The sequence below is a fragment of the Anarhichas minor genome, unplaced genomic scaffold, assembly GCF_050575085.1.
Source record: "Anarhichas minor isolate MPS153535 unplaced genomic scaffold, ASM5057508v1 ptg000073l, whole genome shotgun sequence".
Classification (NCBI taxonomy): domain Eukaryota; kingdom Metazoa; phylum Chordata; class Actinopteri; order Perciformes; family Anarhichadidae; genus Anarhichas; species Anarhichas minor.
The window spans coordinates 6071667-6094286 of record NW_027466519.1 but is presented as its reverse complement, the minus strand read 5'-3'; the positions used below and the strand labels follow the sequence as shown (position 1 = coordinate 6094286).

Here is a 22620-nt window from a genome sequence, read left to right as displayed (position 1 = left end):
AAAGCTGTTGAGTTTTCTTTTCTTTTTTTTATCCGTAGCCTAGATTCAGCTGAAGGTACTGTCGCCATCATAAATCAGTGGCATGACATTAAGAACTGCAGATCTTAATATGAAATTATCTTTTCTCGTTACTAATGATGCACGTTGTAATATGCTACATGTAGGTCTACGTAATACCTAATGTAGCTACAGCCTCGGTCAATGTCTTTATCTTGCTATGCCAATATATTCTGATGGCCTATGCCCCGAAAAAATATCTACCTGCATTGACAATTTTCCTGACTCATTTTTTTGACTCAGTCTTTGTCTTTGCCCATTTTTGGTGTTGCACAGGTCACCTGATTAATTAAAATATACACTATTTCTAGTAGTTGCATTTTATACGATATCCCTTAAAGTACATCTGTTTTTACAGAAAAAAACATTAGAAAGTAAGGCTCAGCCTTTTATCAGCTCACTACATGCAGACAGATCAGTATTTTCATAAAGCTCACGCTTCCATCTAGTGTTGAAAACATAAAATTACATCGCAGTGGTCTGTGGCCTTAAAATAGTATTATGATGACAAAATACTAACACTGACACATATAGGTTTAAACAACAATACGTGCATGTGGGAGGAATATTATGCTATATTGAGTGATTATTCGGTAGTTTTCAATCAAGTGTACCCTATTTTAATGTCTGATCTTCTGCGCGTGCGCGAACCGAGGGGGGCGGGTTTCTTTAGCATGACCAAATGTTTTGTTTTCTTCCCTTTAAGAAATGGGTCAGATGAGCTAACACGGACGCCTACGACGGCAAACGCTTGTCAGGTAAAAAGCAACACCAATGTCTGCATTTATACTCCGTGCGTTCAGTGTTTGAACCGCCATCACTTCTATGTAGCAGCCAGTAGCACAATATGAGTTCTGAGGACGTCCAACCGGCTACGCAGCACACCGAGGCTAGCTGCTAACTACTGTTAGCTTCAGTAAACCGTGACGGTGAGGTTACCTCTTATTGCTACTCTGCTACTATTGGCTCAAACGTTACCTGCCCGGTTCCCACTAGAACTCTACAAGAGATAGTAATGGCGCTTATTTTCTTGCACGCCAGGTTTAAACATGAGCTAACGTAACGTTAGCCCGGTGGCTAATGTCAACGTGTTTGCACTTAACGTTAGTCAACTTGACATGGAGTCGTCTGAAGAACTGCTGTTGTGCTTATAACAGTTATTTATGAGCTGCACAATACCCGGTTTAATGTCATCACACTAACTAATATTTACAGATGACGAGTGCTTAAAACGTCACTTTACTCATAATCGTGATACTGTCATGCAGTGAAAAATAACTCAAACTCCCATCAACCTAATGCAGTAAAAGCAAAACTCAGGAATATCGACTTATATTAGTAGCTACCCAAGTTATTATATTATAAAATCTCGCAGTAAACTGTTGATACTTTTTGTTATGACCAGACACTGACAGGAAATTATCAGATTATATATTTTGTTTGTATTTAACCAGAAAAACCCTATTTGTGCAATCAATCACCAACCTTCAGACACTAAATACTTACAATATTTTTCTGTCGCCTTAAACTGAGTTCATGCATTAGTGACACATACAGTAATCGCATGATGATTACCAAGGAATGTCTCAACAACGGTGGTAGGAAACTACTTTATGTTACTCTTAAAATGTACACTCTGCAGTTTTAAACAACGTCGGCAGAGGTTTTCAAAGTCACCTCTGGTCGTTGGTTTCCTCTCGCTACAGAGGCGTGGAACTGGATTTGAAACATCCTGAGAATAGGTGATCCATTGCTGTAAATGTCATATCATCCCCCCCTTCTTTTTTTTGGGTCAAGGTTATGTTACCATTGCTTACTTACATTTTATGCGAGGATCATTTTGGCCCCCAGGTGGTGCGTTGAAATATTACTTGTCCACGGCTATTCAGTTCCCAGTTGCAGGGATTTTATGAACATGTTTATAAAGCCAGCTGTCAGATGATGTGGTGCTGTAAAGAGAGCCGTGTCTCTCTCTGAAGTGGTACAAATCATAAGCCTGTCAAGTCCTCCTCCATGGCTCCGACCCACTGCTGCTTGTGATTTGCTGCACGTTTGAGTTAACTTCTTCTGCTGAAGCACATAGTAAATCATTCCAGATAAGAGCGTTAGTGCCTAAGGTGTACATTTTTTTTTTTTTAATCTTTGTCATTTGAGTGATGAGGTCTTAAACAGCAACTTGTGTCGCCAGCACTCCGGTAGCAGCTATTGATTAATTACCTTTTTTTTTTTTTTTTTTAAAGAAAAAAAAGCCTTCTCAGCTCAGTCTTTTCTGAGCTGCTGGCCGGCTTTTTTTTCCTTCTTTTGTCCTCACAGTGACCTTGTACCAGCCTACAACAAGACACAGCCATGGGGAATACAAGCAGTGAGAGGGCTGCCATGGGCCATGGGGACAAGGCCCAGCGGAGGGACAGCCGAGGTGCCAAGGAGGGAGGGGGGCCAAAAATCCTGATGGACAGCCCCGACGATGCAGATATTTTTCACGGCGATGACATGAAGGTAAGTTGTGCCGCCCGTCTCCGAGACCGGTCGTGAGTTTCTGACACGGTCATGGCCATTTTTGCACGAGGTGAATTAATGGCGGTTACTTGGCGGTTGTTTTAGGCTCCGTCAGAGAAAGAGGAGTTCCTCGCCTGGCAGCATGACTTGGAAGTAGATGACAAAGCGCCAACTCTAGACCGACCAACAGTCTTTCGCTGGACTGGAGATGGCAGGGAGGTCTACCTCTCCGGATCCTTCAACAACTGGGTCAACAAGATTCCTCTCATACGAAGGTGAAGGGCCGTCCTAAACTGTGTGGTTATAATTCTATATTAGTTACTAGTTAATTTTCTTTAGTTATTTATTTACCAGGGACAGTGCACATTAGTCAATTACTCAGTTTCCACCTCAATTTAAATGTACAATACAACAAAATACATGAATGCATCACAAAAGTAGCAGATTTGTAAAAACTATGAGAGTATGTCACGGCAGTGCCAGAGATGAAGTAGTGTGATTACTCGTGACTGCGGGATTGGTTTGCTTTAAGTCGTCCCTTTTAGTTTTTGTTTAAAGGTTGGGTAGTTAGTGCTTTCTCGTACTGTGTTAACTCAATTTGTGTGCCAAATGTTTCCTCTTTGTCATCTGTGTCAAAGTCAGAACACCTTCGTGGCCATTGTTGATCTGCCAGAAGGGGAGCATCAGTACAAGTTCTACGTGGACGGCCAGTGGACCCACGACCCAGCTGAGGTCAGTATTACATTATGAATCATAACAGGCAGTTTGTTTCTAGCAATGCCAGCAGTATATATGACCGCAGCAAGTGTAGATTGTTATTAATTCTGCCTGCAAGCCGTGATCTGAGGGAGACCGCATCTGTTACACAACAAGACTGGTTCTGTATCTGTGGAAATGTAGTTATCGCATGACCAGTAAACGTGACACATTGTGCAGTGAGTGACTTTATTGAGTTTAAATTCTTGCTCGTGTAACTATACGTCACCTGTAAACTGATGGTTACCTGAAAACAATGGTTATTTATTATAGAAATTACTAGGGGTGGGAATCACCAGAGGTCCCGCGATACGATATTATCACGATATTCTGAGTATTGCGATAACATAGGCCTATATTGCGATTTATTACTTTTTTCAACTTCAAATGATGTCCCCAAAGGAAAACTGTGTCAACATGTTTTATCTAATAAGATAAAGTTTTCAGTCTGTTCATCTCACGTCAATAATTTTTATTGCAGTAAAATAGGATCGTCAAGCAGACAGATTGACCAACAATGTCATAAATGTTGCACCTGACAAACTGAACTGTTTGTATTACTACATAGTCCAACTTAACTAAATGCAAACGTGTGGACTCAGTATATGAACTATAACGTAGGATATAAGAGTTATATAACTTGCGATGCGTGGACATCGAGGGCAGAGAGACAGTTATGCGCTGCACTCTCCCCATGAGCCTGGCTACTGTTGGCAGATTTAACCCCGTTGTGAGGCCAGATGTCTCTCTTTGTTTTGACCAACTTCCTACCAATCACGCTGACCCGGGACCTCTGCTGACCTCACCAGAAAACAACTCAGCACCATCTAGTGGACTGAGAAAGCAATTGGTTTGATTTTTCTAGTAATTTATTTAATTTTTATAAATAGTTTATATAATAAAAGGCCGATACTTGGCGTCCGTGTATCGATACAATATCGCCACGCAAAATATCGCGATACTATGCTGTATCGATTTTTTCCCCCCACCCCTAGAAATTACATGGCGTCTGGCTGGTTTATATTTCTGCGCTTTAATTGTGAATTTAATCGTCTCACGTTTCCTCACAGCCGGTTGTGAACAGTCAGCTCGGGACGGTCAACAACATCATCCAGGTGAGGAAAACGGACTTCGAGGTATTCGACGCTCTCATGGTGGACTCGCAGAAATGCTCTGACATGTCAGGTGAGTGCTGGACATCCTCTCCTCATGACTGCCCGGTTACATTCTGTGATGGGTGGGGCCCCAAAACCAGCACAGAACTGAAACATCTTTTAGTCTGTTATTATGAAATATTTTGGTCACAATGTCAAAACGCACTATTATTATTAAACGTGATTGAATATGTACCATGTCCGTCTCCCCCCCCATCAGACTTCTCCAGCTCTCCTCCCGGTCCGTATCATCAGGACGCATATGTTCCTAAACAGGAAGAGAAGATCAAGTCTCCACCCATCCTCCCACCTCACCTGCTGCAGGTCATCCTCAACAAAGACACTGGGATTTCTGTAAGTAGCCGTGATGCAGTTAGTTAAACGAGGCTCATTAATTGCAATTATTACCATTTCCATAAACTGCTTGTTCTCTTTCTTTTTTTCTTTTTTTCTTTTTTTATTATTATTTTTTTTTTATTTATTTTTTTATTTTTTTTTATTTTTTATTTTATTTTTATTTATTTTTTTTTTTTTTTTGCGCTTTATCTGTCGCATCCTTGAAATGTATTAATTTGAAATACCGTCTAGTTTTTGAGAAGCAAAGTTCCTGTCATAGACCTTTTTGTCAACCATCAAACAACGTCTCTGCTAGGATATTGCACATGCAAAGATAAAGAAAGTCTCCTTTTGTCTGTTTCTTTTCATATCCAGTGTGACCCTGCACTACTCCCAGAACCCAACCATGTCATGCTCAACCACCTCTACGCTCTTTCCATTAAGGTAAGAATCAAGCTGACTGAGTCACACCAAACACTTTTGTGTCTATCTTTCCAGCACCACGTGGCTGCTGAAATGTGACAGAACTTCTCTGTGGTGAGACTTGAGAAAGGACCAGCTTTGTTGGCGTTTCGAGTAGAAACTGTGAGCTGCTGCAGCTGTTAGCGAGCTTGCTCAGCAGATTGTATCTATGGAATGCAGACGATGATTACAAGGCTGCTAAAAAGAAGAGCTTAAGAAGAGCTCATCTTATTGCCATATCAGGAGGTTTAAGTTCCCCCTTCTCACATAGCTCTTAATGTAGCCCTCAGGCAAACACCGTTAGCTCTTTTGCCATAGTTTACGCTGTTAGCTGCGAGCCTCCGTCTCAGCCATCACCATGTTGAGATCCCCTGATCTCGTTCATAGCACCTTTTTTAAAAGTGATCCATTAAGAAGAAGGCACCGAAAACTAACCCATATTTTAATGTAGATCATTTTCTCCTACAATGACCTGTTAACCTCCATTAATATCCTCTGTATCAGCTTCACATTAAAAGCCCTCCATTGATTTACTGGTTAAAGACCTTTTAAAAAGGTTAGGTTCACGTTTTTTTTCTCCAGTCTCTCTTAAAAACAACACTAACATTCCTATATGCCCAGTGGAACTTTGTTGTAAAGCAGCAAGCGGTGTTTGGTTTCCTTAAATAGATGCTTTACAGCCAGAGACTCGGATGATTCTCTCAGCCAGGTTTTCGCATGCGCGAAGGTCGCACGTGTCCCTTCTCCGTGCACATCCAACGTTCGCCTGGAAAGTGGACGAGATCAGGCGGAGGCAGCAGAGGGCGATGACGAAAATACTGCGGTCAAGTTTCCAGCAGCCTTCAAAGAATATACAGGAAGTCACTGTAGGCTACTTGTAGTTTGCAGACCACGTTCGGATTATATTTATTCGTAAAGTATAGATTTTGCATTGTACCCTTTTTTCATTTTATGTCTGCCTTGTAAAACACTTTGCTGTTGGTCGTGATAAGTGCTCTATGAATAACCTTTATTATCAACCACACAAGATGGGTTTTTAGATTAAGCCATCATTGCACGAGACAGACAAACAATCTAGCATTAAAGATCACAATTACAGAAATCTGGATTTTCTACAAAAACTTTGGTCAAAAACTAAGAGCCAATCATCGAGAGGTTAGCGTTGCCGACGCATCTGCAAATGGGCGGAGACTATGGAGAATGTCGGTTTGCCGGGAAGAGAAACTCGCAGGGAGTATAAAAAAATCACGTTGGCTCATGTGCCATCGGACCATCTTTGAGGAAAGAATAACCGAGGCTTAAGTGTCTCTATGAAAACATCGTAGTGGTAGACGTTACATTGCGTCATTGTTGATTGGGGGATTAGTGAGCGGAGCGGGTCGTTGAGATTAGTGGGCGGCCCTCCCACTAATCTCTACGCTGTTGCAGTGTGCCGACTGATAACATTGTTCCCATCGGCCCACATGTGTTACAGTTTGGATTGGTTGTTTTTTTTTAGTTCATTTTTCCTCCACGTTGTCTTTTTCCCGTCACAGGATGGAGTGATGGTGCTCAGCGCGACACACCGCTACAAGAAGAAGTACGTCACCACGTTGCTGTACAAGCCCATCTGATTGAAGACTTTTTCATCCGGTCAGAAAACTGCACACTGAGTGTACAAAATATCAGCTCCACCTGTTCTTTCCGTAAACGTAGAGACGGCAGGTGAATTTAGGGTCCTGGATGAGAATCCTAGATCAAGCTATGGCTAATAATAGCTCAGAGATTATATTTTGTACACTCCCTGTATATCCAGTTATTGTGCACATCTGTTCGGGATGATAAATGTCGCTCAGTCATTCCAATCCTACATAACCTGCCTTTATTTGTTCACCGGTTGCCCTCTGTAGGTGTCAACAACACTGTCTTTGCTTCGTAGACATAGATAGGCAGTAATAGTGGAGGCTGGGCATTACGGCATGTCTGTGGTCAATATGAACAGGAATGTAGTGAGGAGTGGGGCTGGGCCGTATGGAGAAAAATCAAAACACACGAGATCAGTAATGTGGATATAACGACTAAGTGAGCCGAGGCAAACTTTAAAGTCATGCAGCTACACTTCACAATATCTAATGTTATATCACGACATTGAAAAAAAAAAAAAAAATCAATATATTGCCCAGCAGCCCTACTGGAAATGCTGGGATAATGTGACAGAAAGCCCTCAGATGCAGGAGGGAGCTGCAGAGTGTCATTGAAAACACAACAGCAGTACAATGGAGAATGTGAATGAGGTGGAAGGAGGAGTGAATGCACTGCAGTAGTTCACTGTTTTCATTTGCCTGTTAATCTTGAGAACGTGTCGAGTTATATTTACTGATGACGGCAAAGCACACACATTATCATTAGTCAGAATATGTCGTAATATTTTTTTTTATACTTTGGTTTATGATGTGGTTTGTTGTCAAAAAGTTTCTTTAATTAGTTGCAGTGTTGTGGTCAAGATTTAGACAAGAGCAGGTTTTTCTTTTTTTTTTTTTTTTTTTAATTTTATTAGCTTTGCACTATGACAACAAAGGTTTATTTTTGATGTAGAATATGCATACAGTGTATGTACACTTGCAGCACGACAATGCAGAATAACGCTGACCCTTCTGAACTGGTCTTCACACTGAATCACAACCATTTTCCTTCTTTTATACAATTTAAATGCATTCCAGTCACACCAGACAGTTGATTTCCGCCAGCTTAGTGAACATTGCCAATCTTTAGTAGCAGCGTCCGTGTCAGATGGTTGAGGGAAGAAAAAAAGACAAAGCAGGAAATGGAATAATGAAGATATTTGGACTGAAATAAGGGTCGGTACGAGACATGTCATGTTACCTTGAATAACTATGATGAAGGAACGAGAATAGGATCATTTGACAGAGTCCTACTGTTATATAAGTATGTGAGATGTAAGTTCATGTTTGTACCGTTAATGGTCTATGTATTTCATGACGTCTGAAGGACAGGAATGTGCTTTAAGTTAAAAAGCAAGTGGTTTCTATTCACATCAATGTATCATTGCAATTATCAGATGAGACCGTGATGTTAATTATTTCCGTTCTACAGACAATCTCCTCAGTAAACATCCCATTTGTTTGTCTGCTGTTTTCTCAGAACTAACTAATAATTTATTGATGCGAAAATATATCGCAGTATCAAAAATGTCTTTGATGGTGGATTAACAAACATTTTTGTTTCCAATTTTGAGAGATATTTGTATTAAAGATTAAGTTACAAAGTCACATACGGTTTGTTGTATTTCTGACCACATCCCAAGTCTCTTATTTGTCATTTCCTCGATCCTCGCTTAAACCGGAAGTTGTTCTGCGCCGCCATATTGACGGCCGTCCCAAAGCTCTTAGGAGCGAGGAGGAATCTCTGAGGAGCCATGAACGAGGACGCACTAGAGCAGCCTTCCAGGAAGTGCTTTACCGGCCGACACGCCCCCTCGTTGCTCATCAACATTTGGTAAAAAGAGAAAAATGACAGCAAGTCCCAAGGAATTGTGGACCGCTACATGTTCATAACAGTCATGTTATAAAGAATATGAAAAAGTGTGTTCATCATTATAATTGGGTTCATTACACTTTACGCTTGTTTTTTAACAATACGCTTGACAGAAATACTAAAAGACCGTTCAGTTTGAAAAATGCTTGAAGTAGAAACGTACCACATATAAAGTATTGTTTTACCCATATTATTAGTGTATTCATTAACTTTGAATGAATACAAACTAGAAAAAAGCTAAAAAAGGAAACATCACTGTTCAGAGATGTGCTGGGAAATCTGACACATCCTCCTCCGTAGCTTCTGTACAGCACACGTTGTGTTTGTAGACTTTGCCCCTGACCTCTGAGTGCTCATATCACGGTTGCTCTTGGAGTCTGGGATTTTCCATGTGTCTGTACATATGGCGGAACATGTCTGCACCTGGTCCCATGGTTATCTCTAGATTGGACACGGGGGTATTTCATGTTGCGGTCCTGCTTGATGATCATGTATGGACAGAAAAGGTAAAGAAGACATTCACAGACATCGTATGTTGCAGTGGTGGGGGAAGTATTCAGATCCTTTACTTAAGTAAAGGTACTAATACCACACTGTAAAGGTACTCTATTAAAAGTCTTGCATTGAAAATGCTACGTAAGCATAAGTATGAAAGTATAATCAGGAAAATGGACTCAATGCAGAAAAAAATAGCCCCTGTTAATGAATTATTCATTCCTTAATGTAAAAGCAATGTTGGGGTGAATGCTCATTTGAACTATTTTGTATAGGGCTGCAACTGATGATTATTTATGGGTTAATCTGCTGATTTTTTAAATTTTTTTGTAAAGAATTCATAGTTTGTGATGCCATTTTTCACTATTTCCAGAATTACAAACCAATTACCCGCAGTCCAAAATGACGCAACCAATTGTGCAAAAGTCTTAAAAATAAAGTATTTTATAACGATTACTGAAATCGTTCTTCAGGTAATTCCTTGCCAGTCGATTGATCGACTAATCGTTTCAGCTGTACTTGTAAGTTTTTATGTGTGCAAAAAATACATTTTTTAAGTAAAACTAATTACGTGAAGCTGTCAGATAATTGCAGTGGGGATAAGAAGCACAGTATTTCCCTCTGAACTAAGGTGGAGTGGAAGTATGAATTGTCACAAGAAGGAAATACTCAAGTATAGTACAAGTGCTTGGATTTGCACATAACAATACTTCAGTGGATGCACTTTCACCCCTCATACATTATGTAGGGTCTAGAAGAATCACACAGAGCACATACAGAACCTAGACTGAGGGTATTTTTTTAAACCATTTAAAAGAGTTTTTATTATAACCTGTAACCATGCTAGTGTATCTAGTGCCCCCCCACATGGATCCCCAACCACTCTATTCTAGAGAGAAGCTCAGAGACTTTTAACATCATGCCGCACCATTCAGGGAGCGTGAGAATTCTTACCTGCTTTTACACATGTGCTGGTTTGTGTGTGAATCTCAGAGTCCATACATTAAGTAGCATGAGCAGCTGACAGGGCAGGTCCAAAGGTCCCATACTACATATACGCACATATAAAGAGGGGCCTCACATCACTGAGAGCTGCTTGACTTGACCCTCCTGACATACAGGATGAATACCCTCCAGGCTCTGCTTCTCTTGGCTGCGAGCCTCTCTGTTGGTGAGTACAACTTGACAAAAAAGCTCTTCATCTGCACGCATTGTGAATAATAGATTCACTTCTAGTAGAGTGTAAATGGAAGTTCTGACTGGTGCCTGCTTGTCGTGCCTCAGCCTACTCGTTGGACTACAAGGCTCTGAACCAGTTCAGAAGGATGATCCTGTGCCTGATGCCCGACAGCTGGCCAGCCCTCGACTACGCCGACTACGGCTGCTACTGCGGAATGGGAGGCTCCGGTACACCCGTGGATGATCTGGATAGGTCCTGATCCACTCACTCTGCTTCATACTCAAATGATGCGTCAAATACCAACGCACAAGGCGCCCTTTGGCCTCTGTATAAGATGCACCGGGCTTTTAAGTAACTACAATGTAAACCCATCAGCTTCATTGTTAGATGCTCAGAGAAAATGCTGCGTTAGTGTGCGATGACGTAATATAGAGAGAAAACATTTAAACAAACACAGGACTTTCAACCAGGAGAACGGTGTTCGTGTCCCAAAGTGTTGAGTTATTTTTAAAGGTACAGGTTTTCTGTTCTTATGTTACTTTGGTTACATTTGACTTAGTTTACCTATTTATTTTAAGGACAACCGTGATGTTTCTCCTTAACCTAGCTAAGTGGTTTTGTTGTCTAAACCTAAGCAAGAGTTTTTTGCTTGAATTCACAACGTTAACCACATGTTTGCTGCGACCGTGCGCTGGTTTACCCAGTGCGTTGGAAAGTGGTCCGACCAAGCGTCGGCATGTGACGAGTTGGACTGAGAACGTGTTGAAATGTAACTTGCTTGACACTTTTTTCATTATTTTTTCTACCTGTAGGTGCTGCCAAGTGCATGACCAGTGTTACAATGCAGCCATGCAGCACTCCGAGTGCTGGCCCATCCTCGACAATCCTTACACCGAGCTGTACAGCTACAGCTGTGACGAGACAAACAGGAAGGTCACCTGTGGCAGTGAGTACACCGAGACAAAGGGACTCTCCCGCTCTCTTTATTGTATTAACTTGTTCATTTGCTTTGTTTCCATTGTTTCCATTTCATGGCTTTACTTTTAGTTATTGTCTGAGGGGGTGAAATAAACAAATGATAATGAGAAATAACTAGTGGATCATAAAACTCACGGTTCGGATAGTATCACGGATTGGATCACAGATCGGGTCAGCACAAGAAAAAAAGGGAGCAAATATGACTTCTAGAGATCCCTGATCACGTTTTTTGACGCCGATACTAATTACCGATTGTTGATGATCCCTATATTCTGATACAGATCTCTTAGCGGTTGAACATGATGCGCAATTCACGATGCTATCAGTGGCCGCAATCCGTTCTTTGTGAGCTCGCCCCTCAGTTTCTCTAATTTATAGGGATGATTGTCGGCCTTTTGGTAATCACAGAGTCTTTCTCTGCTTTACCTCCCCCCCAGACAATAACGACGAGTGTGAGATGTTCATCTGCGAGTGTGACAGGAAGGCCGCCGAGTGTTTTGCCAGAACACCTTGGATCCCTGAGCATGAGCACCTGCCAAGCGACCGCTGTCAATAAAGACCAGACAACTGTATCACAATAGGAGTCCACGCTTCGGCACAAAAAATGTCCATTTTTGTTGTTGGTAGTTTTTACAAGTGACAGATGAATTTACTGAGGATCCTTGGTGTTTTAGACATGTAACCATCAACCATTCCCTCCGTGTGCTGAATTAGTCCTGTTGTGTTCCAAATGGCGAAGCCATCCTGTCAATAAACAGAGTTTGATCGACCGCTCTCATTTCGCCTCACGTGCTGTTTGCTGTTATTAAAGGACATAGTCTCAAATCAAGTTACCACAGAGGGCGCTGTTGTGAATTCACAGATGTTCTGGGAACTCTGACACTTGCTCCTCCACAGCTACTGGGCAGCACACATGCCTTTGAACACTCTGAGTCTGGGAGTTTCCATGTCTCTGAACATATGGCGGAACATGAACTTTACAGGCTATATTTGTCCTCATGTTTATCTCTGTAGTAGCAGGAGAGTATTACATCATGAAAAAGCCTCTACAGAAAGTTGAACCAAACCAATTGAAATACTACTGCATGATGGTGATGAGTAATTCAATAAGTTCTTGTCTGCTTGATGACCATTTCACCCTTCATATATGGCAATATTGCTACACTTTTGACAAGGAAAATAACAATGTAGTGCTGCCGGTGGAGTTGCCTCGCGACATTTGTTTTATTTGCACGAATGCTCACACTTCTGGTGGTCCAGCACACTGCTGCATTCATAGGAGAATGTAATTAGTCACGGAGCACCAGCTGTGCCAATAAAATCACCTGGCATTGCTCACATGAGCCGTCCCCACACCTCTGTCTGCTGCAGCTGAATGCCAACCGTGCTCACCTCCACATGAAAGACATTCATCAATCCCACTTTGTTCCCGCAAAGTCTGCAAAAAGGTCATCTTAGGGTCATCCCTCAGTCATTTTCAAGTTCTTGAGGGCTTTCCAGCAGACATTCTGAGCCCATTACGCGCAGTTTCCAGAAGCTTTTAACATCAGACTTTGTTTGAGAGACTTACCCACAATTCATAGCGTTGTGACGTTTAACACAGGGTTATCATGGGGAAGCCCGGAGGCGTTAAAAGAAAAAAGAAAAAAGGTAAACAAAGAGCACAGTGCATGGGCCGTTCAACCTGGCATGTTATATTTACCCAGAAACATTAAGGATTTGAGATGGAAAATTAAAATCACATGAAACCAGAGGAATGCAAGTGGAGACTGTTTTACACACCTGCTTTATTCATCAACCATTCTATTTTGCTTATTGAAGCTGTTTTGACAAAAAAATTGTCTGTTCTTAAGCACGACGTCCCCAAATTTGGGGGCTCTCGGGCTCAGCACCCCTGAAAATATTGTTCGGAAAATAGCCTTATTCTTCGGTAATATTGTGGATTGGTACAGTTTTTTTTCCGGATTAAACAGCAACGTATGGGCAACACTATCATATAGGTCACTTCTTACACACTCCAAACACAACTATATACTACTAATATAAGCATCTAGAAAATGTGCCATAAAAGCATGAAATCCTAGGCGGAAATCGCTGTTATGTGTACTACAAATCAATATTTGCACCACGAAGCTAGCAGCTAGCCGGCTAATCCACACATCGTTTAGCATTTGCATTCAACACAGAACGCATAAATACCTTCGGTTTTTCTCTCCGTTGAACCAGTAGAAAGCTGTGAGTGGACAACGGTACCATGGCACTGCCCTCCACCGGAAAAAATCGTTGGTTTTTGGTCACGTTTTATGAAATATTAGTACAATAACATCGAAAATGCTCCGGTTCAGAGCTACCGTCATGGTCGCCAACTGCATCCTGTTTACTTCTGAGCTGTTTCCGGTAGAAGGGGGGTCAACCCACCTCGGGCCAGCGGTCAGACTTTCGGCCAATGGAATTTTACGCTCGGGGATACGCGGCACTTCTTGCAACTTTACTCGCTGAAAACTCTGTCAATCAACACCCGCTCTGACACCAGCATTCCGGAGACTCTGACGCTTCGAACGCGGGCTCATTGACTGAAATCGACCGATGATAGGCTGAGCTACAGCCCCATACACACACATCAACTGAGAAAATCCTATAAATGACAGCCAGAAACATGCTCTGACAGGACCCTTGCTCTCAAAATGATTTCTAACGGCTGTATTTGGATGTATTGAATAATATGAGTGATAAAAAAAGTGAAATATATAGTTATATAGTATATAAAAGTACAATGTAAGAGCTGCAACAGCTGGTTCGAAAATGACGACCTCGCGTGACCTCTCTGTACTAAAGCCTCTTATTCTTCACTTTATCCCAGCCAACCTTTATTCAACAACTACTTGATCGGTTGTGCTATGATTTGGGAGAGTTTTTAGGGAGCCAGCTGCATTATTTCAAAAACATAATATCAATAAAAGTGCTTTTTTTCAGGCGAACCTGAATATTTTCAATTTGAGCTGTGTAATGTCTTCATTTACTATATTAACCAGCAACATATACATGATATTACCCACTGAACAATCTCACAAGTGTTATAACTGATTATAGCATCAAAAATTATTAAAATAGACCTTGTAGTTACAGAACTGTGGTCTCCTTAGTATGGGTATGCCATTTTCGAGCAGAGGCCTACAAAGAGGGCCCGAGCTTAAGAGGTTTTAAGGAAAGAGCCCGGAAGACGTTCCAATCAGGCAGTTAAAACAAAACATCAACATAATTGCACGTAACATGTTTTGGTGTCATGAGGCGGGAACGTGACATGTCGGCACAAAGCATTGTTGAGTGTATCACATACATTTATCATTTCTCCCTTCCTTTATTTTCTCCCTGTTGATGTTTTTGTGGGGGGGGGGGGGGAGTTTTTCCTGGGGAGTTTTTCTTGTACCGATGCGAGGGTCCTGGGACGGTGGATGTCGGATGTGTACAGATTGCAGAGTCCTCTGAGGCTGATTTGTGAGTTTTGGGCTAAACAAAATACATAGAATTACAAATTGAAATTCAAGAGCATGATCAGAGCAAAAACACTATGCAGACAGAAGAAAACCACCCAATCGAGCACCTACCTCACCCAAAGCCTTTTAAATGAGTCTTTACCATAACTAGTAACCATGTTTGTATATCTACCGCCCCCCCCCCCCCCACACTTAGATCCCTCAATCGTGGTTAGGTTGAGCCACTCTAGTCCAGAGAGAAGCTCAAACACTGGGTTCAGAGTTTGGAGAGTGTGGGAATTGTTTTCTGCTTTTACACATGCTGGTTTGTGTTTGTTGTCTGACGTGCAACCCTGTGTAAAAAGAACAGCTGACGGGGCAGCTCCCAAGGTCTCGCTCTTGATATAAAAAGAGGGGCCTGATATTCGAGTGAGAGTTACTTGACTTGACCCTCCGGACTTCCAAGATGAATACCCTCCGGGCTCTGCTTCTCTTGGCTGCGAGCCTCTCTGTTGGTGAGTACAACTCGACAATCCACATGCACGGTGGCTTTGAATAGATGCGTCTTCGAGTAGAGTAAAACTGGGAGTTCTGACTGGTGCCTGCTTGTCGTGCCTCAGCCTACTCGTTGGAATACAAGGCTCTGAACCAGTTCAGAAAGATGATCCTGTGCCTGATGCCCGACAGCTGGCCAGCCCTCGACTACGCCGACTACGGCTGCTACTGCGGAATGGGAGGCTCCGGTACACCCGTGGATGATCTGGATAGGTCATGCTCCACTCACTTTGCTTCATACAGAAAAATTGATAATTGACCTTGTCCAGTCTGATTCAAATCTTGTTTTACTTATTTTTTCTACCTGTAGGTGCTGCCAAGTGCATGACCAGTGTTACGATGCCGCCATGCAGCACCCCGAGTGCTGGCCCATCCTCGACAATCCTTACACCAAGTTCTACGACTACAGCTGTGACGAGACAAACAGGAAGGTCACCTGTGGCAGTGAGTACACCGAGACATTATCGGGTTATAATCAAACTGATATTATCGTCACTTTCTTAAATTTCTAGGAATGTTTGTCGGCATTTTGGTAGTCACAGAGGCTCTCTCTCTCTCTTCTCTGCTATATCTTCCTCAGACGACAACGACGTGTGTGAGATGTTCATCTGCGAGTGCGACAGGAAGGCCGCCGAGTGTTTTAGCATATCCCCTTGGAACCCCGAGCACGAGCACCTGCCCAGCGACCGCTGTCAGTAAAGACAGCTGAGATAGTGACGGATCATTTTTTTAAATTTGTTGAGGATCTTTGGCTTATTAGGTATATCAACATGCACCTTATACATTCACACATGCACATTAATGGGACACTGTTGCCTCCATGTGCTGAAATACCTCACATGGCACCACAGTCTTCTTATGTCTTTCCTAGTTTGCAGGATGAAAACGGCAGCACAGACTTTTAAGTGTTGTCCGTGTTAGATGTCCTGGTATGCTTTCTATAAAAGTTTCATGTATTGTATGTAATTTTTGCACTTTAAAAATAAATAATTGGCTTAGGAATAATACATTAAAAAACCCTGGATATTTTGGATTGTTGTTTCACTCCTGTGTTCTTGTGTGTGTGAATGAGGATTTTATAGCGTTTTATTTTTATTATATATCAGTCAGGAAGTAAAATTTGTTAACCGTTTGTAATATTACTACTATTGTCATTGTGCGGAAATAGTGGCTTTTTTAATCTACTTTAGAATACATATTTTGTCACTTTGAAAGCTTTCAAACTTCGAATATCTACAACACAACAAATGTAGTTCATTTGTAATTAATTTACCATAGATTGAAAAAAATAACACACATAAAGAGAAATCCGTTTCCAGCTGCTCTTGTAGTGCTGGCAGCACTGGTTATTTCTATGAAACCTCCTCTCTTCAGCTGCTACACACAACTGATGCTTGCAGGTGAGATTCTGGTTGCTTTTTTAGATCACTTGGCATCAGAATTAAAAACAAAACCGGCCATTGCAGCGTTAGTGTCTTGTTGTCAGCTAGCCGCCGCTGTTTGCTCTTTGTGATCCCAGCTGCAGCCCACTGGATCGGTCTTCAGGCTATTGTGCAGACAGCACTAAGCATCAGCACTGTGTTAGCACCAGCAGCTGGTAGCTGGCTGCTGGCAGTGAGCCAGCTGTGGCTGCTACTGGCTTAAAGATAACATGAGAGTAACAACAATTGCAAAGAACCTAAATAGATACTGGAGCCCTCGAAAGCCTTTCTCAAACCTAATACCTTATGCAAGTATGGACATAAGGTATAGGCGGCCATGGCTCAATGGGTAGAGAGGGTTGTCCGGCAACCGCAAGTTCGGTGGTTTGATCCTTGACTGCTACGAGTCCTGTGCCGAAGTGTCTCTGAGCAAGACACTGAACCCCTAACTGCTCCCTGGGCGCTTCTCAACAGCTCACTACTCCCAATAAGCTAGGGATGGGTTAAATTCAGAAGTTACATTCCATGTATGTGTATATGATGACTCAAACTATTTTTAAGATGGCAGGATCAGGTCTTGCCTCTATCTTACATCATTCAAATCATCAGTGTATTACTCAAGTTAGCAATCACACTTAATGAAACAGGACATACTGGTTTTTCCACCTTATTACTTGAAAGTACTGTGAAAGAAACTCAGTAATTTTAGGGACTTTAATGATCTATGGCTGGAGCGTATGTTGCAGTTATCAGGAACGCCCATATTCATGCTACTTTGAGGGATAGTTGTAATTGGTGTGATTACTGCTTTGAGTGACTGAACAGCTGTCTTGATCTCCCTGAGGTGTCTCGAATAGATAAAGCTTGATTACCATTAGAATGGCAAGACCTTTAACATGCGAATTGTGCATAATTACACTCGAGATTATGGTATGCTAAAAGGCTTGGCAATTTATCTCTGTTGGTATTGCATTGGGCACAACTAGCTTACAGCTCGGGATGTTCTCATACAGCATTCAAAGCTATACCAATACGAAAATGAATGCGCTGTAATTCGTAGGTATCCCACAAGATCAATTCGTATGTAATTCACGTAATCATGAACCCTGAAGTCTAAAGAACGATGGTGGATGGGTCAAGAAAAACCTGGTCTTACACCGAGGAGACCACCGTTCCTCCCGCGTGTAAAACAAGAATGATTTACTTGTCACAAAATGTGCTTACTTTAAGGAACACCGCTTCCACGATCCACGAGTATTTTACTACTAACCTATGAGGATAGGTTGTAGTTATATGAAAAAGTAGAAGTAGATCAGTTTAGTTGTGCATGATAACATGTCTGGTGCTTGAGCACTGTCTAGCATATCATTCCTTGGATGTGAATAAGGGAAAGGGATCCATCGCCTGACACCGGCCTCAGGAATAAATAACCACTTCAGGGTACAAGGTGGGTAAACCTGCTACATGTGCGACATTACAGTTGCCGCCCTGGGAGGACACTGGCCTGTGAGAAAAGAAAGTGAGGGACAAAGAAACAAGTCCGACAGAGAGGTGACTAAGTAGGAGTCAAAAGCAGACAGAGACACTCTCTCACTTCGGCTGCCACATCATCTAATGAGGACTCCACCCTTTGCATAAACACAGGCTCCACCCTTTGCGTGTATAAACACAGGCTCGACCATTATCCATTGTACAAAGCACATGCCGGCGCCGATGCTGCCAATGTTACTTGCCATCAAGAACAGTGCAAGGAGTAACAATTCCCAACGTGCCGTTGCACCTTTCACAGCAGGTAGGGGAGTGTCTAGGAGTTATATTACTTTGTTGACTTATTCCCTCTGGTATGCATGCCATGCCTACTTAAAAAGGAACACTGGGAATGTGAGCCAAGAGAAACAACGTCCGTGTGAAAGTACATCCACTGATTTAGTTGAACAATTGGGTCAGCAGCTCTAAGTTTAAAAGGTTCTCCCAATGAAATCACCTCTCTTTGTGTACCGATATACGTGTTTTGGTGTCGTGTTTTTGCTTTCCCTCCGGGGCCCCCTGTATCTTAATCGGGGCTCATGTGTCACTCTACAATGCACACACACACACACACACACACACACACACACAAAAGAAACATTTTAAACTTTAAGCTGCATATTTATAAAATGGCATGTGTTAAATGATTGGGATTTACCTTCAGCAGAGAGAAGAAAAGAGAAAGAAAAGCTTCTTAAAAAAATGGATTTAATCACAACATTCCGCATGCATCGGTCACATTTCGGCAGGATAGAGCTTCAGACCATCCAACACCAGAGGCTTCAGCATGCCCACACATCCTTAAAAGCCCTTACTCTTTCTTAAATATGTATTAATGAACATAGTCACATTATTGTTCTCAAAGTTCTGTTCAGAGGGTTTAATTTCACTTGGGTGAACACAAAGTTTTCCAGTCTGTTCTGACTCTGTTTGATAAACTCCTCTGTAGGTGCTGCAGATCGGCAGAGTTCTGCATGCTGGGGGACACGTGCAAAGGCCACAATGGTGGCCGATGTTGTGACAGTGTGGGGTGACAACGGTAGGCATTGCCTTGTTGACCATTTGATCCCCCCGTTTCCACGCACACCCTGTAATTCTGCCCCCTGTTGTCGTCCCAGAGTGGAGTCGCGCTGTTTCCAGGCCTGAAGGCCACGTAGAAATCCACATGCTCTGTTGGATCTATGTTCTTTGGCAAGCTTAAGTCAAAGGCAAAAAGGTCCACATCAGAACCCCCAAAGCGCTGCTGCTGCTCCAGGAACATGCAGGGAATGTCATGGTGGCTCCGCCAGGAGTCGAAGGTCACCCTCAAATACACGGCCTTGTCGACGCTGACATGGTTGACGCGCACTTTGCCACTCAAGGAGTGCTCCGAAACCTTGCAGCTCTCCAACTGCACGCACACGTCTCGCTGGTGTGCGAGGGAGGCTTGAGAGGCTTGAGAGGCTTGAGAGGCGAGTGTCAGCGGGGTGAGCCACAGCCTGTGGCGCTGCAGTTTGTCTGAGGTCGACTGGTGGCTTTGTAGTTTGGCGAGGGAGGGTCTCGTGGTGAGCGTAGAAGCGGTGTGCTCGGGGATAAACAGCCGCACGGCGGTGAGAGCCAATCCCCTAGCATCGGCGAAGACCACGTGCTTCTTGCTCGGACCGCAGCCGGCATCCCTGCGGAAGCAGCTCCGGGGCTCTGGGGGCGCGGGGGAGGAGGACAGCGATGAGGACGAGTAGATGGGGGAAGAGGAGGAGGAGTGCGGAGGGTGAAGGCCGGTCGGCTGATGACGATGCGGTGCGAGCTTCAGAGGGGACTTGGACAGCTGCTGGTAGAGAGGTTGACGCCGACTGAGGCTCAGGCACACGGCGAGGTCGACGGGCTTCACGGCCTGCTGGCGGTGACTCCCAAAGGCATGGAGGACTCTGAGGAGGAAGACGTGACGAGGTTTAAAATAACATCTATTGCCACAAGTATATGTTTCACATGTGTATTTTGCAGTAAAATGATTTCAATTAAAAGCACAGTAGCTCACCTTGTACAACTCATTTTCAGGCTGGAGATGTTACTGTAAGTCTGTCGTCTTTGCCAGAGGGCTGCAGCTAATTATGAACCATCTATGAGCAGAAATAAAGATGTATGAATAAGTAAAAGTTCTCACTGAATTAAACAACAATACAAATACAATGCAAACACTACAAATGTTAAAAAAGGGGGATGTTCCAAAGCAGAATGTACTTACAGGCTTGAAACACTGCTTGAAACACCTCAGGAAAAAGGAGGAGACGGCCGTGGTTCTTCTCTCTCTCTCTCTCTTGCTCTTGCTCTGGAGCTTATGTGCTGGGTTTTGAAATGAGGTTGAACCTTATTTGACACCACATTAACATATTGGTAACATTAACATATTGAGGGAAGTAACCTGACCCGCCAGATGATTTACACAGACCCACCTGAGAAGCTGTTTGGTAAGGGCAGGCACTTTACTTGGCAGGCGATTGGATGAACCATGTGTCAATCACTTGAGAAAACTGTAATGCATGAATGGACAGAGGGTGGTAACAATCCTCTCAGCAAACTCTCAGCAAGAAAGCTAACATTATTATATTGAAACTGACATCTTGGATTAAATAAGTGTATTTCCCAGAAACTTAATTTAGTCCTTGAACACATTAATCAAAGCTGATCAGAAATACTTAACATAAGACAACAACATGAGACAATAACCAGCTTCACCCGGCTGTTTGAAGGAATGTCCTATTATGGTGCTGATTACATTTAAAGATGCTATAGTTATGATGTAATGTGTAGTAATAATTGTGATATTAGTAAACCTCACAGGCCTTGTGGTGTATTTCCATATGTTTGATACTACTCATGTGTCATGTGAATGTGTTTGTAGAGGGCCATCGTTTAAAAAAACAAAACTTGACTGTCCGTGGCTGATCTAGTATACTGAACACATCAGCCATAACTATTTTTGTGCTCATTTATGGCTGTATGCTTGAGAACAGATTACAAATTGTTCCTCTCTTGATTTGCATGCCAGAGTCCTGCGGTGTGTTTGGCTTCCAGAGCTAACAGCTAAACAGGGCTAATACAGCTAAATGCTAAAAGATGGTGGTGCACACAGAGCTGGTGCTGCACACAGAGCTGGTGCGCACACAGAGCTGGTGCGCACACAGAGCTGGTGCGAACGCTGTGTTAAGAACTTTCTGGGAGTTTTCACCATGCTGCACCCTTGGCAGCGAACTGTACATTCCAATGTTGTTACAGAGTTCAGTAGGTTACTGAGAGATATTAAAGAATTCCTCGGAGCTGCCTAAGGCTGTCTTCAATAACTGGTTCATTCATGACATCAGATTTAATGACAAACTAGAGATCAGGTTCTTGTAAAGAGGTTTGGGGATCCGTCCAGAAACTGAGGCCCACCCTGTTCTTTGCCGTTTACTGCAGGTTGTTCCAACTGTAAACGTTTGTTTTGATAAATGTGGTCAGGATAGTTTGATTGAGCAACACATTCAATAATCACACAGTGCATCCATCTTTGAACCGCTGGCCTCCATTTCACCACCTCGTGCTATTTTTATATTTATTTATTCATGCAAGTCACGCATGTATTCACCATAACCAATATTTTTGTATTTGTAGTGCTTGAAACTTACAAAGCACTTTGACTCGTACTGTATATAGACATTTTATTGTACAGCTCCCTGTAAGTGCACACATACTTGGCCAATAAAGAAGATTCTGATGATTTAAAAATGAAAACAAAACTCCGGTTATACAAGTACACTGGTTTGAAATGCTTTTGCTAGGGCTCTCCATAAAAAAATAGAAAATAAATAATAGTATGATTCAAGATTTAAATTATAACACAATAAAACTATGGGAAGAAATAAAAAGTATCCATCTAAGTAAAAACAAAACAAACAACAAAGATGTTGCATCATGTGCAGAACATACAGTATGCACAGTATATTTTATGAACAAGATGAATCTCTTGTGCCTTTCCTTATAAGTTGTGTCACCTCTACACAGAGTGAGGGAGCAGAGCTTAGAGTCACGACGTCAGCATACTACAGTATAAACTCATGTATACGCTCGGGTGCATACCGCCCGGCGTGCCCTCTATGCAGACTTTCATGGGTTAGGTCACCACAACAAAGCAGTGTGTAAGGCTTTACACGTTCCTTTCACCGCAGTCAGTGTATATACGT

The 22620-nt window shown here is 42.5% G+C and overlaps 4 protein-coding genes across 6 annotated transcripts; 3 read left to right on the top strand and 1 right to left on the bottom strand.

The window, feature by feature from the left end:
* The first annotated feature begins 689 nt into the window (after positions 1–689).
* On the top strand, positions 690–8530 carry prkab1a (protein kinase, AMP-activated, beta 1 non-catalytic subunit, a). 3 transcript variants are annotated; one of them, XM_076079561.1, is made up of 8 exons: positions 690–815; positions 2298–2553; positions 2659–2828; positions 3192–3285; positions 4380–4494; positions 4684–4817; positions 5175–5243; positions 6797–8530. In XM_076079561.1, exons 2-8 carry the CDS (start codon positions 2404–2406, stop codon positions 6872–6874), a joined length of 810 nt encoding a protein of 269 aa, XP_075935676.1. In that variant the 5' UTR covers positions 690–815; positions 2298–2403; the 3' UTR covers positions 6875–8530. The 3 variants fall into 3 exon arrangements, with proteins under 3 accessions (XP_075935676.1, XP_075935678.1, XP_075935677.1); XM_076079563.1 differs by having other exon boundaries at positions 721–815; positions 2371–2553; XM_076079562.1 differs by lacking the exon at positions 690–815 and adding an exon at positions 839–986.
* Positions 8531–8667: 137 nt separating this feature from the next.
* On the top strand, positions 8668–12218 carry LOC142935307 (phospholipase A2-like). The gene is made up of 4 exons (XM_076079564.1): positions 8668–10461; positions 10575–10722; positions 11283–11416; positions 11886–12218. The coding sequence occupies exons 1-4, from the start codon at positions 10413–10415 to the stop codon at positions 12002–12004; spliced, it is 450 nt and encodes a 149-aa protein (XP_075935679.1). The 5' UTR covers positions 8668–10412; the 3' UTR covers positions 12005–12218.
* A 3169-nt stretch (positions 12219–15387) lies between these two features.
* On the top strand, positions 15388–16304 carry LOC142935451 (phospholipase A2-like). Its single transcript, XM_076079835.1, has 4 exons — positions 15388–15436; positions 15542–15689; positions 15787–15920; positions 16057–16304. Exons 1-4 carry the CDS (start codon positions 15388–15390, stop codon positions 16173–16175), a joined length of 450 nt encoding a protein of 149 aa, XP_075935950.1. The 3' UTR covers positions 16176–16304.
* A 3006-nt stretch (positions 16305–19310) lies between these two features.
* Positions 19311–20452, bottom strand: ppp1r3c2a (protein phosphatase 1 regulatory subunit 3C2, duplicate a). The gene is made up of 2 exons (XM_076079652.1): positions 20439–20452; positions 19311–20328 (listed from the first exon to the last, which is right to left on the bottom strand). Exons 1-2 carry the CDS (start codon positions 20450–20452, stop codon positions 19311–19313), a joined length of 1032 nt encoding a protein of 343 aa, XP_075935767.1.
* Between the last annotated feature and the right edge of the window lie 2168 nt (positions 20453–22620).